Source organism: Myotis yumanensis, unplaced genomic scaffold (assembly GCF_028538775.1).
Source record: "Myotis yumanensis isolate MYYU_CA2020_CCGP unplaced genomic scaffold, mMyoYum1.0.hap1 SCAF_12, whole genome shotgun sequence".
Taxonomy (NCBI): domain Eukaryota; kingdom Metazoa; phylum Chordata; class Mammalia; order Chiroptera; family Vespertilionidae; genus Myotis; species Myotis yumanensis.
In genome coordinates, this window is record NW_027223763.1 from 27242600 (window position 1) to 27258698 (window position 16099).

The 16099-nt window shown below is 41.1% G+C and overlaps 1 protein-coding gene across 3 annotated transcripts; it reads left to right on the plus strand.

Annotated features, from left to right (window-relative positions):
• The first annotated feature begins 226 nt into the window (after positions 1 to 226).
• SLC25A51 (solute carrier family 25 member 51) lies at positions 227 to 12175 on the plus strand. Of its 3 annotated transcripts, none has more exons than XM_070431143.1 (3): positions 227 to 317; positions 4943 to 5065; positions 7143 to 12175. In XM_070431143.1, exon 3 carries the CDS (start codon positions 7185 to 7187, stop codon positions 8076 to 8078), a length of 894 nt encoding a protein of 297 aa, XP_070287244.1. In that variant the 5' UTR covers positions 227 to 317; positions 4943 to 5065; positions 7143 to 7184; the 3' UTR covers positions 8079 to 12175. The 3 variants fall into 3 exon arrangements, with proteins under 3 accessions (XP_070287244.1, XP_070287246.1, XP_070287245.1); XM_070431144.1 differs by lacking the exon at positions 227 to 317 and adding an exon at positions 646 to 805; XM_070431145.1 differs by lacking the exon at positions 4943 to 5065 and having other exon boundaries at positions 278 to 317.
• The last annotated feature ends 3924 nt before the right edge of the window (positions 12176 to 16099 follow it).

Consider the following 16099-nt stretch of genomic DNA (forward strand, 5'->3'; position numbering starts at 1 on the left):
GCCACCGTACGGTGCCAAGGGTGCGGCGTTCCGGAGGAAGAAATTCCGTGGCCTCAGGACTGGGGTGATGGGTGACCAGCTACCTGCCCGGCGGCGGCGAGCGACTCCAGCAGGAGGTCGGCGTCACCTGATTCCCGCTCTGTTAAAGGAGGGGCGTGGCGGCCGCGGCGGCATCTCCCCCACGTGATCCGGCTCGGACGGCGCAAGCGCCGCGCGTTGGGGTCGGTCAAGGTCTGCGCCTGCGCGGGCTCGCTCGCTCGCTCGCCGATCCGGCGGCCGGGGCTACCGGGCGTGGAGCCGGGCGCCCGCGGCGATGGGTGAGTGCCAGGGGCTGCGGCGAGGGGAGCGCGGGGTCACCCCGGGCCTCGGGGCGGAGGGTGTGGGAGCGCGGGGGAGGCGCTGAGGGGGCGCGCCGCCCGGGCCCTCCGCGCGCTCGCACCGCGCCCCGCCGGCGCGGCTCGGCTCTGCGCTCTCGGGGTTCGCAGCCCCTGAGCGCGGGACTCTGCGGAGCCGGGGACGGCGTCGGGCCCCCGCGGCGAGCTTTCCCGCGAGCGAGGCTGTGTGTGTGTGTGTGTGTGTGTGTGTCTCGGGCGCGCCCCGAGCGGGGAGGTGCCTGGGAGCGCCCGCGCCGCAGGGCGGGGAGGGCCGCCTCTGCCCGCGCCCCGGGAGAAGGGCGGCGGTCCCCCGCCCCGGAATCTGGGGCTCCGGGACCCCGGACTCTGGAACGTCGGTGACGGAAGGGGCATCCCTGCCACCCCCCGCCCTCCCCCTTCCCACAGGTTGCCCGAATGGACGCTGCAAAGAGGTAAGTCAGTCGCACGGACAGACAGGGCTTATTCTGCGACACCATGTTGCTTCGTGCGGTGCGAAACTCGGTGTACAAACAAGGTTTGGGGGGCGGGGGAGAAGGGGGATGGCGCTGCTCATTGTCAATCTCGGTGCTGATTATTCGGCGTTGAGCTTAGCTGGATGGAGCGTGCCAGTGCCTCAGCTGTGGTTACCCTTCGGGCATGGTTTTCGTTTTGCCCCTTGCAGCCAGCCGTGCGCAGCTGGTCCGAATTAACACCTGTCTCTCTACCTGTAAGCGGTGAAGCCCTGGCTGAATGTGTAGCCGCCTCTGCCCTTGCTTTTCGAGGATCCCATGAAATTAAAAGGGGCTAGGACCTGCCCGGTTCCCGAGTGGTTCCGGAGCACAGGTTCGGCACTTTGGAGCCACTCACCCTAGTGCATCTCCGAGAAAAATCACAAGTTCTTATCTCTAAGAGAAACGGACTTGTCTGGTCTCTCCTTTGGTAGATGCAGGTCAGCCCGGAGAAGTGGGTTTTTTAAGTTATAGACATGGCTTGTATGTGTAGTGGCAAGAGCAGGACTAGGACCAGGCTGGTCTTGCTCTGAATGCTGAGTCAGGTCTGCGGGCCGGAGTTCACATCCTTTGAGAATTACAATCGCCTTCTCCACGGTTTTGCACAAAGACCTTTGTGCTGGGATCGCATCTGGGTCTTGTTTATCTAAGTGGCCTGTAAATTTAAGCGAGTATTTAGACTTTCACTGTTTTCTTATGCAACAAAAGTTTGACACTTGCGGTTGCTCGAAAGTCAACTTCATTAACTTCCTAATGTTGAGATAGTTGGAGTGTTTGAGGGAGTGTGCAACTATGATAAATAGATTTTGCAATTAAAGAACTGAAAATCAGTTTAGCAAAGAAATTTAACCATGTTCATGGTATAGATAAACATAAAAATTCTAAACTTAATTTCCCCAGAATACCGTGCACACTGCCCTGCCTTCCGTTGCCAAGTTAAGAGCCTGTTCACACCATCCTGTTGTGCAGGATGAAACTAAAGGGAAAGCTTTCAATCTATGAAGTCTGGGTTTCATTACATTTCTTTTTCCTGTGTTTGGGCCTGTAGGTATTTTTTTGAAGTCTGAGACTCAGAATAATGTTCTTAAAATTTCTCAAAATAGTTCAGTACAGCCCTAACCGGTTTGGCTCAGTGGATCGAGCGTTGGCCCGCGGACGGAAGGGTCCCAGGTTCTATTCCCTTCAAGGGCATGTACCTTGGTTTTGGAAACATCCCCGGTGGGGGGTGTGCAGGAGGCAGCTGATCGATGTTTCTAACTCTATCCCTTTCCCTTCCTCTCTGTAAAAAATCAATAACAATATTTTAAAAATTTAAAAAAATAGTTCAGTACAGTGGTTAATAAATGACATGCTAACTTCTGTTAGCCACTGTTTTCTGCTTAATAACAGTCCTGTTATTACTGAGAGCCATTACAAACTGGATGGAATAACTTTAATTTGCAAAATTTTAGAAAGTAATGCTAGTACCATTTCAGTAAGAATTAAAAATGAACATGGACAAATTATTGTTCAGGTGTACAAATAACTTGGTCTGTATTATCAAGGAACATATACTGTTAAATAGCTTGTAGGTAGCAACTTTAGAATTTAAAATATGTTGTGTTCAGTATGTACAAGTGAACTTGTTTTCATTCATAAATTGTCACAATGTATTGTGTAATTATATGTACAGTAGAGACCCAGTGGGGGACTCGATCCCTCAGCCCGGCCTGCGACCTCTCGCAGTCCGGGACCCCTCGGGGGTTGTCCACCTACTGGCATAGGCCCGATCCCTGGGCCTAAGCAGGCAGTCAGACATCCCTCTCGCAATCTGGGGCTCTCACAGTCCGGGACCCCTTGCTCTCCTTACCGCCCACCTGCAGCAGAGGTGGGGAGGCTCCCGCCACTATGCTTGCCAGCCATGAGCCCTGGCTGAGTGGCGCTCCCCCTGTGGGAGCATACTGACCACCAGGGGGCATCGCCTGTGTTGAGCATCTGCCCCCTGGTGGTCAGTGCGCATCATAACGACCAGTTCTGCTGGTCATTCTGCTGTTCGGTCAATTTGCATATTGGGGTTTTATTATATTTTTGAATATTTAGAATATTTTTGTTGATTATAATGTTTAGTTCTGAAACTGAAGAAAAAGCATTACATAGATGTGAAGCATTTCTTTGCTAAGTTTTAGTATAGTACTAATAAGAGTTTATTTTTAAACTCATGTCAGTTAGCTGAAACAGTAAGAAGTAAGGATATTGAAGATTAAGTAATCAGTAATTATCAAACCCTAAACTCGGCAAACTTCTTCTCGAGCATCTATAATTTTTTTTAAAACCCAAAATGTCATCGGCTTCTTTAATTGGTTAAGAACACAAAATGTAACAGGCAGAAGGTCTTTTTAAAAACAAATTAAAAGGCTGTGGTTTTGGTTTTATTTTTTTCCAATTCTCTTGTTAAGACATATACATACCCACAAAATAGTGTGTGAAGGGAAATTCATACATAACAAGTTGTATCCTGAATTAAGGAAAATGGCTGTTGAAACAGAAATGAACAAAGTCAGCAACAGATTAATAATTTTTAAAAGCCGAGTCTTCAAATACTGCATGGCACAATGCTGTTCTATATAAAGTACTGCTGGATATGAAGGTGGAAGTCTATAGGTTTTAGCAAAAATGCTTTTCCAAGAAAGCAAATCAAAGCAACACAATCAGCAGATCAAGGAGGGTATCAGAATGTCAACATTTCATATTTGTTATAGAAAATTATTTTTATCCAGAATGGATTAAAATTTCAGGCCAAAATGGACACTTTAAACATTGCTTACTCTATCCATATAAAGTTCTCTGTTTCTTTCTCCCTCACCCTGTAATTCAGCATGAGCCAGTAGAAAGATGGTTGCTTTTAGAATTGGCTATTCTGGTTTTGTTTGTCTGTTTGTGGTGAGAATGTCATAGAACCAGGGTGCTTTATGCTCTTATGCCATGACTGGTGTCCCACTGTGTGCAAAAAAGTTGGCGAACCTGGCTTTCCACTTTTGCTTTTTCCGTTGATGAAGGTCAGCTTGAGGATGTATTTGTCACTGGATCTTCGAGAGTGGAGGACAGTTGTCCGATATCAGGTTCCATTCCTGTAGGATCTTTCCTGTGGGCCATGAGAAAGATGCTCTTCTCCTGAACATAAAGAATATGATATGACGCACAAAGCCAAAACAGGCTTGGACTCTGAAAGAGAGTGCATATACAGTCATCCCAAATCAAAGCCACCATGGAGATGGTACAGATTGTGAGGCAACCATCAAACCACAGTTCTCCACAGAATATCTTAAAAAGTAATAAAAGTTTTATTGAAAGGAAAATGCATAGCATTAAAATTATGAAACAAATAAAAATAAGCATCTAACTAAAAAAATTAGAATTAAATGTAGACAAACTAAGAGAAAAGTGATAATAAAGAGGAAAAACAAATTAAAAAATTAAAAAAGTAAAATCGGAAAATTCAAATGCTGGTTTCTTTGTCAAGATGAGAAGAATGTAAACGAGATAAACTGGCTAGCCTGCTAGCCCTGGCTGGTGTTGCTCAGTTGGTCAGGATCAATTCCTGGTCAGGGCACATGCCGGATTGGGGGCTCAATCCCCTAACCCTGGCAGGAGGCAGCTGCAGGTGGCAGCTGATCAGCGTTCACTCTCACATCAATGTTTCTCTCTCCCCCTCCCTCTCTCTCTAAAAATCAATTTTAAAATATTTTTAAAAAAATAACAGGCTACCCTAGCCGGTTTGGCTCAGTGGATAGAGCGTCGGCCTGCAGACTGAAGGGTCCCAGGTTTGATTCTGGCCAAGGGCACATGTCTGGGTTGTGTGCTTGATCCCCAGTAGGGGGCATGCAGGAGGCAGCCAATCACTGATTCTCTCATATCATTGATGTTTCTATCTCTCTCCCTCTTCCTTCCTCTCTGAAATCAATAAAGAAATACATTTTAAAAAAAAATAACAGGCTACCTTGCTCAAGAAAAAAGGGAATATAAGTACACAAGATTAGAAGTATTTTTTTAGATCGAAAGTGCTTTATGAGACTATAAATAAACCAGGATTTTTTTTTAAAGGAAATCCAGTTATCAAAATGACTCCAGAAAAGAGAACCTAACATCCATTAACAATGGGAAATATTGAAAACGTGACCAAAATGCTACTATTCCTCAAAACACCAGGCCCAGATGGTGTCACAGGTAAATTTGTTTTGTTTTTATTTAAATACAGTTGGTATACAATGTTATTATTAGTTTCAAGTGTATAATATTCAAGTGTGACTGTCTCACTAAGTCTGGTATCATGTCACCATGCAAAATTATCACAATATTATTGACTATATTCCCCTTCTAAAGGTGAATATTTTTAAATTTGAAGGAAAAGATAATTTTGATAAGATTTAAATTGTTCACCATCAGAAGGAAGGAAAAAAGATTCTTTTTACAAAGCCAATGAAATATTGACACCTAAACTTGACATGATAGTAATAAATTGGAAACTTGTCTATGTTGTGAATAGTGATGTGAAGTTTTAAAATAAAATATTAGACCATGGTATTTAGCAATACATTAAAAGAATATTTCACCATGGCCGAATAGGATTTATACCCATATTACAAGGAAGAGTAATTACCAAAAAGCATGCTAATAGTAGTTTATCCTTGTTGAGCACCTGTTGTGTTCTAGACTCCTCTCCTGAGTGCTTTCTATGCATTAACTCAGTTAATTAATCACCAACGAGGTAGGTAACATGCTGATTTTATAAATGAGGAAACAGCCATAGAAATGTTGGGTGACTTGCTGAAGATCACACAGTAGCAATGTGGTGTAACTCTTAAATTCGCTGTAACTCTTAAAAGTTACATGGGTTCTGCCTCCAGTATCCACATGATCATCCCAGTTGCTTCTTAAAAGTATTTGACCAGAGTTCAAGGTAGATTCCTGATTTAGTGTTTGTGGGAAGGGGTGAAGATGGTTGAACTTTAGTGAAACAGGAATGATATACAAATATATTCCCTTCTCATGTTTGAAAACTAAGAGGCCCTATTCTCAGCTGATCATTAGAACTAAAAAAATGGAATCCATTTTTTTACAATGTGTTTTCTATTGATTTTTAGAAAGAGAGAGGAAGGGAAAGGGATAGAAACATTGATGAGAGAGGAATATCATGGGCTGCCTCCTGCACGCCCCCTACTGGGCATCAAACCTGCAACCCCGGCATGTGCCCTGACCAGGAATTGAACTGGCCTGGCATTAGGACCCGACATAATGGTACTGTCTGCTGAGTTTCACTCTAATCTAATCCTGCAGGGTCAATGGCATTAGTTTGGTTCTCAGTGTGGAAACGAGCCTCAGAGAGGTACTGCCATTTGCCTTTTGTCAATTTGGAACTTTGTCTCATCGGTCTGACACTGTAGGCCTTTTGTAGTCTTAATTAGACCTCATTATTGTCACTAACTTTTAAAAACAGTTGAGTAGATGGAGATAAATTTAAGTGAAAAATGTAAGAAAGGAAAATACAGTGTTATTCTGAAATTAGAAAATATAAACTAATTTTAGCTTTTTATATGTATATTGATAAAAATAGGGTTTTACTATGTCATTAAGTGAAGAAGCATATGAGAAATACATAAAATTTATTGAGTGAAAATGGAACCCCCCTAAATAAAGTATTGTTGGGTGGTTTTTTTTCTGTAACATTTTTTTTATTGATCAATAAAAGCGTTCACTCCCTCTCCCTTCCTCTCTCTCTAAAATCAAAAAAATACTTTTAAAAAGTTATTCTGGATGCCAAAGAGCCTTTATTTATGTGGGTTAATATTTGTGGTCTTAGAAATTAAAACAATTTAAAAATATTAATTTACTTTAAAATAGCGATGATAAAAATCGTTATATGTTAACATAAACAACATTTTCATGAAAAATAACTTGTTCAAAAAAATTGAGAAGAGTGTGATTTACAGTTTTGCAAGTTTCTTTTAATGTCTGGCTTAAAAGCTAGGTCGTGTCTCATATCTGCTTCTGCATTCAGTCTGTTGTACTAGTAAGTTGTTTTGGTTGAAGTATATGCAGAAAATCCAGCATCACGTCATATATAGTTGGAACAGGGAGGACCTCCTGGACCACAAAAAGGGTCTCGGGGACCTCCAGGAGTCCTTGGAAAAACTTGGAGAACTAATCTATAAGGAAAAGTGTCCAGAAATTGGAGGAAGGTTTTGGGAAAAAAATCCATGTGTTTAACACTGTTTTTAAAGGTTTATTGTCATTTTATTTGTAGGTTAAAAAAAATCCTTCATGAAGACGACAGATCTTAAGCCACATGATGGATTCAGAAGCTCATAAAAAGAGGTCGCCAATCATAACATCTTCAAAACAAGATATATCACCTCATATTACAGATGTTGGTGAAAGGAAACATTATTTGTGTGGCTGCTGTGCAGCTTTCAGCAACGTAGCGATCACATTTCCCATTCAGAAGGTCCTCTTTCGGCAACAGCTGTATGGAATCAAAACCAGGGATGCAGTGCTTCAGTTGAGGAGGGATGGATTTCGAAACTTGTATCGCGGAATTCTTCCTCCATTAGTGCAGAAGACAACTACACTGGCACTTATGTTTGGTCTGTATGAGGATTTATCTTGCCTTCTCCGTAAGCATATCAGTACCCCAGATTTTGCAACCCGTAGCATGGCAGCAATACTTGCAGGGACAACAGAAGCAATTTTCACTCCATTGGAAAGAGTTCAGACACTGCTTCAAGACCACAAGCATCATGATAAATTTACAAACACTTACCAGGCTTTCAAGGCACTGAAATGCCATGGAATTGGAGAGTATTATCGAGGCTTGATACCTGTTCTTTTCCGTAATGGGTTCAGCAATGTCCTGTTTTTTGGCCTTCGGGGTCCCATTAAGGAGCACCTGCCTGCTGCAACAACGTACAGTGCTCATTTGGTCAATGATTTTATCTGTGGAGGTCTATTGGGTGCCATGTTGGGAATCTTGTTTTTTCCAATTAATGTTGTAAAAACTCGCATGCAGTCTCAGATTGGTGGGGAATTTCAGTCTTTTCCCCAGGTTTTCAAAATAATCTGGTTAGAACGAGACAGGAAACTGACAAATCTTTTCAGAGGTGCCCATCTAAATTACCACCGGTCCCTCATCTCTTGGGGCATAATCAATGCAACTTATGAATTCCTGTTAAAGATTACATGAAAGAAATAATTAAGTGCCATTTACCAACTGACTAGACCTTTAAAGAAGAATGTAGTTTGGCCTCGTTCCTAATTGGCCAATATAAGTTGGTGTCGTAAGTTCAGGGCACAATGAATTATGGCAAAGCTATTTTCCTTAAGCACCAACAAATGCAGAATAAAAGGTTTCAATAGAAGAATTTAAGGGTTTTGGGGTGTGTTTTTTTTAAAAATTTTTTTTTATTGATTTCAGAGAGAGGAAGGGAGAGAGAAACATCAGTGATGAATAAGAGTCATTGGTTGGCTGCCTCCCAAATATCCACTACGGGGGCTGGAGCCCGAAACCTGGGCTTGGGCTCTGACCAGGTATCGATGCTTCACCACTAAACCACAACGGCCGGGCTGTTTTGTTTTGTTCTAATTATTACCTGAGAACTTTGGGTTAATTGCTTGGTTAATAGCTATCTGTCTAAGGATGGCTTTTGCTGAGGAAACTAATAGCCAAGATAGTCTTTTCCCCCAAATCTTTAAACCCTTATTAAAACATAAGTGGCCATGACCAGCCAGAGAAAAGGCTCTTAGGGCCCCTTGAATTCTCAGGCTTACTTTTATTACTCCATTTCTTGCTTCTCTCCTCTTAGGAGGAGTTGCAAAGTGTAGTCTTTGCTAAACTGAAGCATATACACAAGGAGCAGGACAGAGAAGAAAGCTTAATAGGTGTAAGCTTTTCATGATAAATTGCTTGTATTAGTTTTGAAACAGCACCTGTTGGGATAGTCATTATCCACGCTGCTTCTATTTAGGCATGGTAGACTCCAGCAGCTAATGACAGTTCCCATTTGCTTTCTGGATTTGAAAGTTTTCTGTTTAATTCTGAATGTGACCTTAAACCTGTCCAAAATATCATGTTAATTTCACTGCCAAAAGGTGGGGAGACTTAAATTTTGTCATAGGCATTTCATCTTACTAAGTTTCATATTAATTATGTAAAGATCAAACTCTCTTTAGCTCAATTTCTTTGAATTGTTGTTGCCAACTTAGCAAATAGCTTTGGGAGTTTTTCCCCCTTTACGTACTAGTTTGTCTTATTCAAGTACTATGTTCTCTTGAAACTCCTTTTAGAAAACACTTCCATAAAATTTTATTTTGAAAGTCTATTTAATAGAATCCCAGGTTTTTATTTCTGGTTTCTCATTGTTTTGTGTGTGTGTGTGTATGGCGGGGGGGACACTCAGGATAGCTTTCATCCCACAGTGTTAGCTACCTTTTTTAAATTTTAATTTAGTTTTGGAAATAGAGACTTGTATTAGGATTTTTACATTTTGGGAACCCAATTTTACCATTTTTATCATTAAAACAATTTGAGAGGATCAGATCTAAATAAAGACATTTGAAGGGTTAATTTTAAATTTCTAGACTGGTAATAGCTGGATAGATTAGTCATCCCTTACCTAACAAAAACATATTTGTCAAAGGAATCAGCTTTTAAGATGTATTTTCCCGATAAATCAGGCAAAATGATTCATACAACAGTTGAATGATTAATAATCATGAAACATCCTAGAAAAGTGGTTTATTTTTTAAAACCTACGTCTGTAAATATGTAGTTAAGATTGCTTTCCAGCATCTGACATGGCAGAGTAGTTAGGATTTCTACTACCAGTTTTTCATCAGGCTGGGTAATTGCATATGAAAATGTGCACATAATGACCAAAATAAAATCAGGGTCTCAATTGGTAGTTTACTCAGTTTCTGGGCAGATAGTCCAAAACAGATGTTTACCTCTACATGCAGTATGGCTGGTCAAATAAAATGAACATCCTTCTTCCAACCAAAAGGATTAGGAAGCATAATCAAGCATTTGTTAGGCAATAATCAAGCTCAGGAGATTTATAACAGCTCTGTTTGACAGTGTTGTGCTAAAAATGGCAGTTTACTTGAGCAACCAAGGTGCAGATGTCAGGATTTCAGAAAACTCAAATAAATGTGAGTAGCATCCTTTGGCCTATCAAATAGAGTCAAGGGTGAGGATTGGAAGCAGTTCTTTCAGAAATGAATGACATTGGTACTGTGGTGCATGACCCCTCATTTGTGTGTGAGCCCCTGAGTACTGCCTGTCTAGGTGCTCAGCATGTGGCAGGTGTATTAGCCTGGGGTCATGCTCTGGCCCTGGAAGTGGACTCCATGGGCCTTTGGTCCCACAGGGCTTGCTTTTGTCTATACACTCCACACAGGTGGTAGAAATCTTAAGTTCTAAAGCACTTTGTAAAATACAAGTGAAGTGAGAATATAAAGGAGGATGCTTTGGTTTCTGCTGTCTCAAATATGTGGTATTTACAAACAATAAATATTTTTAATGGTTTTAACTCACATTTTTGGATTTCTTTGTCACCTTTTACAGCTTCTGAAGACCAAACTGCAAATACATTACCAGGGATGGTTCTTTGTTGTCCTGTAGACTTCTTAAATTTGACAGAAAGTTTAACAGAACATGTAACCAACAGCTTTGTCTGAACTTGAAAATAAGTCAAATTTATGTTACAAGTAAGATTCTACCTATTGTTTATACCTTCAGTGTGAATTAGTACAGTAATTCTGAAAAGGCAGGTATGATTAACTATTTGAAAAGCTTTAATAGTGGCCCTTTCTGTTACATATGTGACACACTGCTCATGAGCACGGGGCACTTCTGGTTTTGCCTCCTATATTCATGTCTGATGTTATGGATTCCATATTTAACATATGTAAAGTGATATGAGCCCTCAGGACTGCACCACAGACTAAAAACACAACCTCTATATGGTGGGAAATTTGTGTATCTGTTTCATTTGTGTTGGAGACAAAGTTGATGTTGTTTGTCTCAATAGTCAATATTCATCTTATAGTTATATAATCACCTATATATTGTGAACTGTGCGGTAAAACAGAATTGTGTATATATAATCATTCTTTGGAGACCTGAAATTCCCTAGCTCAATTACAGTGGTAACACTCAGAAGGCTGTGCAAACGTGAGCGAATAATGGGGTGGTAGACAGGATTTGTGAAATGGGATCTGGAGGGCTTCCCAGTAAGCCAATCATGTTGACCAACACTGGTTCAGTGTAGATGAAGGATGGAGCATGAGAGGTATGCGGTCAAAATGAAGGCGAGATAGGAGATCATATTTGAAGAAAGACTTGATTTCTTCTAAATTAATCCTTTGTTTTCTCATGCATATAAATGCATGTCAAAGACTTGAACACCTATTCTTACATTTGAGACTTCTGTTTTAATGCTGATGTTTTTCCCCTTCATATTAAATATTTGTCTAAATGGCTCCCAAATTATGGGGCATTCGCTACAGTACATGTTTCCGTTTTTAAAGTTTCATTAAAAGTGGTTAAGCACACAAAGCTGTTTTTGTTTGAATTTTGTGACTGAGTTTAAATGAAACCTGTTAAATGTTTCAGAGTTAACATGCTTCTTTTGGTAATTCTTTTTGGAATAAAGTTTTCTTTTTTAAGTCCATTTGGTCTTTTGTGGTTGGGTTAGTTACTAGCACATTTTCTTTTTGTGTGTGTGTGGTAAATTGATCTATTAGTATTTGTGTTGATAATACGTTTAGCCACACTGTTTTGATTGTTAGCAGCTTCCTATGGGGACTCCATCTTGGAACAAGAGGAGTTCCAAATAACTTAATTTTCCAGAGAGCTAAACTGCAAAGTATTTTGATCTTTAAAGCTTTTCTCAAGTGAAATTTTTTTTCTACTGAGTGTAAAACTGTCTTGGTGAATTCAGTTTGCCAGTAATTTCTATTGTAATCATATCCCTTTGGGTCATGCTTACCCCAGGCTAGGAGTCTAGATGTTCGTGCGTTTCAGGATTTTTCTATCTGCTTGAAACTTCATAGCTGCTCCTTTGTTTTAGAGTGAAGCCATATTAGCACACTGTTGGTTTACATGTTAAATTGTAAGGTGCCCTGTGTCTAGAGATCGGTGTAGCTTGATGAGGACAACTAGGTAAGGGAGCAGTTGCTGTAAAGTATTTTTGAAACTCCAGTTTAGGGTAGAAATTCATTACGAAAGTGAATATCCTGAACTTTAGAATTGATAAAAGTAGTGTTTTACGTGCCATCTGATGAAGTGTCATTTTAATTAACCCACCTGCGACAGCCATTATAGACCACAAAGTGAGGGGAGCATGTAGAGCAGTGGTTCTCAACCTTCTGGCCCTTTAAAAACACTTCCTCATGTTGTCACCCAACCATAAAATTATTTTTGATGCTACTTCATAACTGTAATGTTGCTACTGTTATGAATCGTAATGTAAATATCTGATATGCAGGATGGTCTTAGGCGACCCCTGTGAAAGGGTCGTTTGACTGCCAAAGGGGTCGTGACCCACAGCTTGAGAACCGCTGATGTAGAGGATATTTCTCGAGGGAGGACGGGGAAGGGGCCTAGAGGAGCTCACACAGCTGCAGAGCACTCCCAGGCTCCCAGCAGGCTGATTCCCAACTTAATCCATTTAGCCCCTGAAGTTTCCATAGAGAACTTGTTTTTCCCAGATGAACATAACTGATTTTGAAGCAGAAATTGAGAATAGTATTTATCTAAATTCTCATCTCTTTAATCCATTCTTCATGTTGCTGACTGATCTTTTTAGATGAAATGATCCAGGCCCTGCCACCTTTACTCTCATCTCCAGCTAAAACTGCCTGCCCAGTCACTGCCCTCAGCACAAGGACTTCCATCCTCCTTGAGCCGCCTGGCCTCTGTCCTGTACACCGATTCCCTCAATAATTCCCGCTGAGGACTTGAGAGTGAGATCAACTGCCACTTTAGAGGATACAGCCCACACTTGCAGGACTAAGTCAGGTCCCCCTTTTAAATGTTCTATTGCTATCACATCCCTGTTTTAACTATATGGTGATTATTTTATGCTTTTTCCCCCTTTCCAATGCCAGCTCCATATGGCAGGGATTCTCCTCTAGATTTCAGTGTTTCAAGTGCCTGGCAAGTGACTGACACCTGATAGGTATAATATTTCTTTAGGAATCAGAGTGAAGGGACACGTGGCTATTCAGGATCACAGCATCTGGAATAGCCTGTCTGACCTTCATTCCTTGAGGGGTCATGGAGGTTAAGGAAAGAATGTTTACACTGCTCAGGCTGCCATAACGAAATACCATAGAGTGGATGGCTTAAACAACAGACATTTCTCTCAGTTCCAGAGGCTGGGAAGTCCAAGATGAAGGTGCTGGCAGATTTGATTCCTGGTGAGAGGCCTCTTCTTAGTGTGCAGACTTCTCACTGTGCCCTCTCATGGCAGAGAGATCCTCATGACCTCATTTACACCTCATTACCTCTCAAAGGCCTCAATTCTAAATACCATCACATTGAGGGTTTCAACCTATTAGCTTTCTGGGTGGCACAAACATGAAGTCCGTAACATTTATGAGCTAAATGACTGGTGAGTTCTTGATTTTCCTTTTTAACACTGGCAGCTATCCTTTCATCTAAGAAATGTGTAGCCAATTTGAGACCAAAAGAAAAGTTCCTGCATGCGTCAAGATTGCGTGTGTGTCCAGGCACTCCATTTTCCTTATCCCTTCTGGCACTGTAAATTGTAGAACTAAGCCAAATGAAGGTGATGAAGAAGGGCAAGAAGAACGTTTTAATCAACAATAAAACCAGTCATGATTAGTCAGCAGTTAGCTGCTGATACAGAGCACACCACACAAGGGAAATAAATTCATTTAGTTACAAGGGTCAAGTAATGGGTGGCTCCTGGTCTAGAGCTTTCTTTCTCTTGGGTAAAAAGAAGCTTCAGAACTTCCCTTAATCCTTCTAGTTTTCTGGGAAAACAATCATTTAAGAAAGAAATGTACAGGGTTTTTGGGCTCTTCACTCCTCACTCCACTAGGAAAGAGGCATAGTTTCAAGTAGGAAAAAGTGGGTTTGTATGGGAACTAAAGACTTTTCTTTGGTAATTTGTGTGTAAAATATGAAGGTAAAGAGGAAAAAAGTTAAGTGAGGGCCTGAACTTGGAGATGTAATAGGTGTGAGGCCTCGAGAAAGCTAAGGTGAAGTCCAAGAGGATGAAAACTTTGTGGTGGCGCTTTGGGGCTCTTCAAAGCTTCTGCAGCTCAGGGTCCAGGGGCAGGAATGCGTGTTGGGTTTGTGTCTGGGGGCAATGCTAACTATCTAGTAATTTCAATTTGTGCCTTTTATTGTTTATTTCTTATTTGTTTAGCAAATTTGCCAACATTTGCTCAGTACTATAAAACTGCCCTTATTTAAAGACAAATCATTTTGAATTATAAGATTCTAGACTTGTGGAAATAGAGCATTGGGTGCCTGAGACAAGTTCCAAAGTAAAAATTTAAACCTCCCTTGATGCCCCAGCGACTCCAGGCTAGATCAGGTCTGTGCATGTGGTGACTGTCTCAACCTGCTCTCCCATGGTGTGCTGTGTCCTTCAAGACACAATGTCTTTGTATCCACAGACTAGAGAGTCTCACATCTGCTCAATGAATGACTCAAAATCTGATCCCAGATGTTGTCTTTATCACTATTACTTTCCCTGTTTCAGAGACACTTTTTCTAAGAATTTGTTGTGGTGTTTTTTTTAAAAAAGATGTATTTTTATTTATTTCAGAGATGAAGGGAGAGAGATAATCATTGATTGGCTGTCTCTTGCACGCCCTCCAATGGGGATGGAGCTCACTACCTGGGCATGTGCCCTGATTAGAAATCAAACTGTGATCTCCTGGTTTACAGGTCAACACTCAACCACCGAGCCATGCCAGCCAGGCTAAGAATTTGTCTTTTAAAAACATCATGGGGGCCGAAACCGGTTTGGCTCAGTGGATAGAGCGTTGGCCTGCGGACTAAAAGGTCCCAGGTTTGATTCTGGTCAAGGGCATGTACCTGGGTTTCGGGCACATCCCCAGTAGGAGATGTGCAGGAGGCAGCTGATCGATGTTTCTCTCTCATCGATGTTTCTAACTCTCTATCTCTCTCCCTTCCTCTCTGTAAAAAAATCAATAAAATATATTTAAAAAAAAAAAAAACAAAAAAAAAACAAAAAACATCATGGGGAATGCATAATGTATGATTCCATTCATATGACATTCAGACAACTCTATGGTGGGGAAAAAAAAAAACCTGGCTGCTTCTGGGAGGGATGGGGAAGGGACTTATCTGGGAAGGGTCATGAGGGGACTTTCTGGGGTGATGGTGGTATTGTAATCTACGTATATCGATACAGGTTTGGGCAAATGTATACAAGTGTATACATTTGTATAAACTTAGAGGACATGCCATTAATATTTGTGGGCATCAATGAAATTTTTCAACAAAAGAAAAAATACTGAACTTTAGTTGATATGTATTGCTGAGGATTTTTAGAAGGATGTGTACAGATATCTGTAATTTATTCAAAATACATAAAAGTTAAGATGGATTGATGGAGTATTTGATAAAACAAGCATAGTAAAATGTTAATGGTAGAATCTTGGTAAACAGATGTTCACTGTAAAATTCTTTCAACTTTGCTGTATGTTTGAACATTTTTATAATAAAATGTTGAGAAAAATCATTTGGGGGTTTATCACAATATTTGGTATTACTGATATATTGAGAGACTGAGTTTAGTTCTTTTAGTTATTCTTAGAATACCCCTCACAGGTTGTGACAGGGCTGGTGGGTAAAACAGAGCCTAATCAATTTATTTCTTATTGAGACTACCCCAGAGGTGAGGAATCTACTGACCCCTTTGAGGGACCAGGGTAGGGATCATGATTTTCCTGCCAATACTCTGCAACTTTCAATAAATGCCAGGAAATCCTTCTTTTAACTATATACATTTATTAATTATATACACGCACAAAAATACTATCCTATACTAATAAAAAGCTAATATGGTAATTAGACCGAACACCTGAACGACCTTCCAGACGTCCTCCCGGACGACCTTCCAGATGAAGCCGGGGCTGTGAGGGCCGAGCCCCTTGCACGAATTTCATGCATCGGACCTCTAGTTAGGTAATAACTGCTAA

Bases quoted from the DNA above. Each gene is read 5' to 3' on its own strand.
- SLC25A51 (XM_070431143.1), top strand. From the start codon at position 7,185: ATGATGGATTCAGAAGCTCATAAAAAGAGGTCGCCAATCATAACATCT.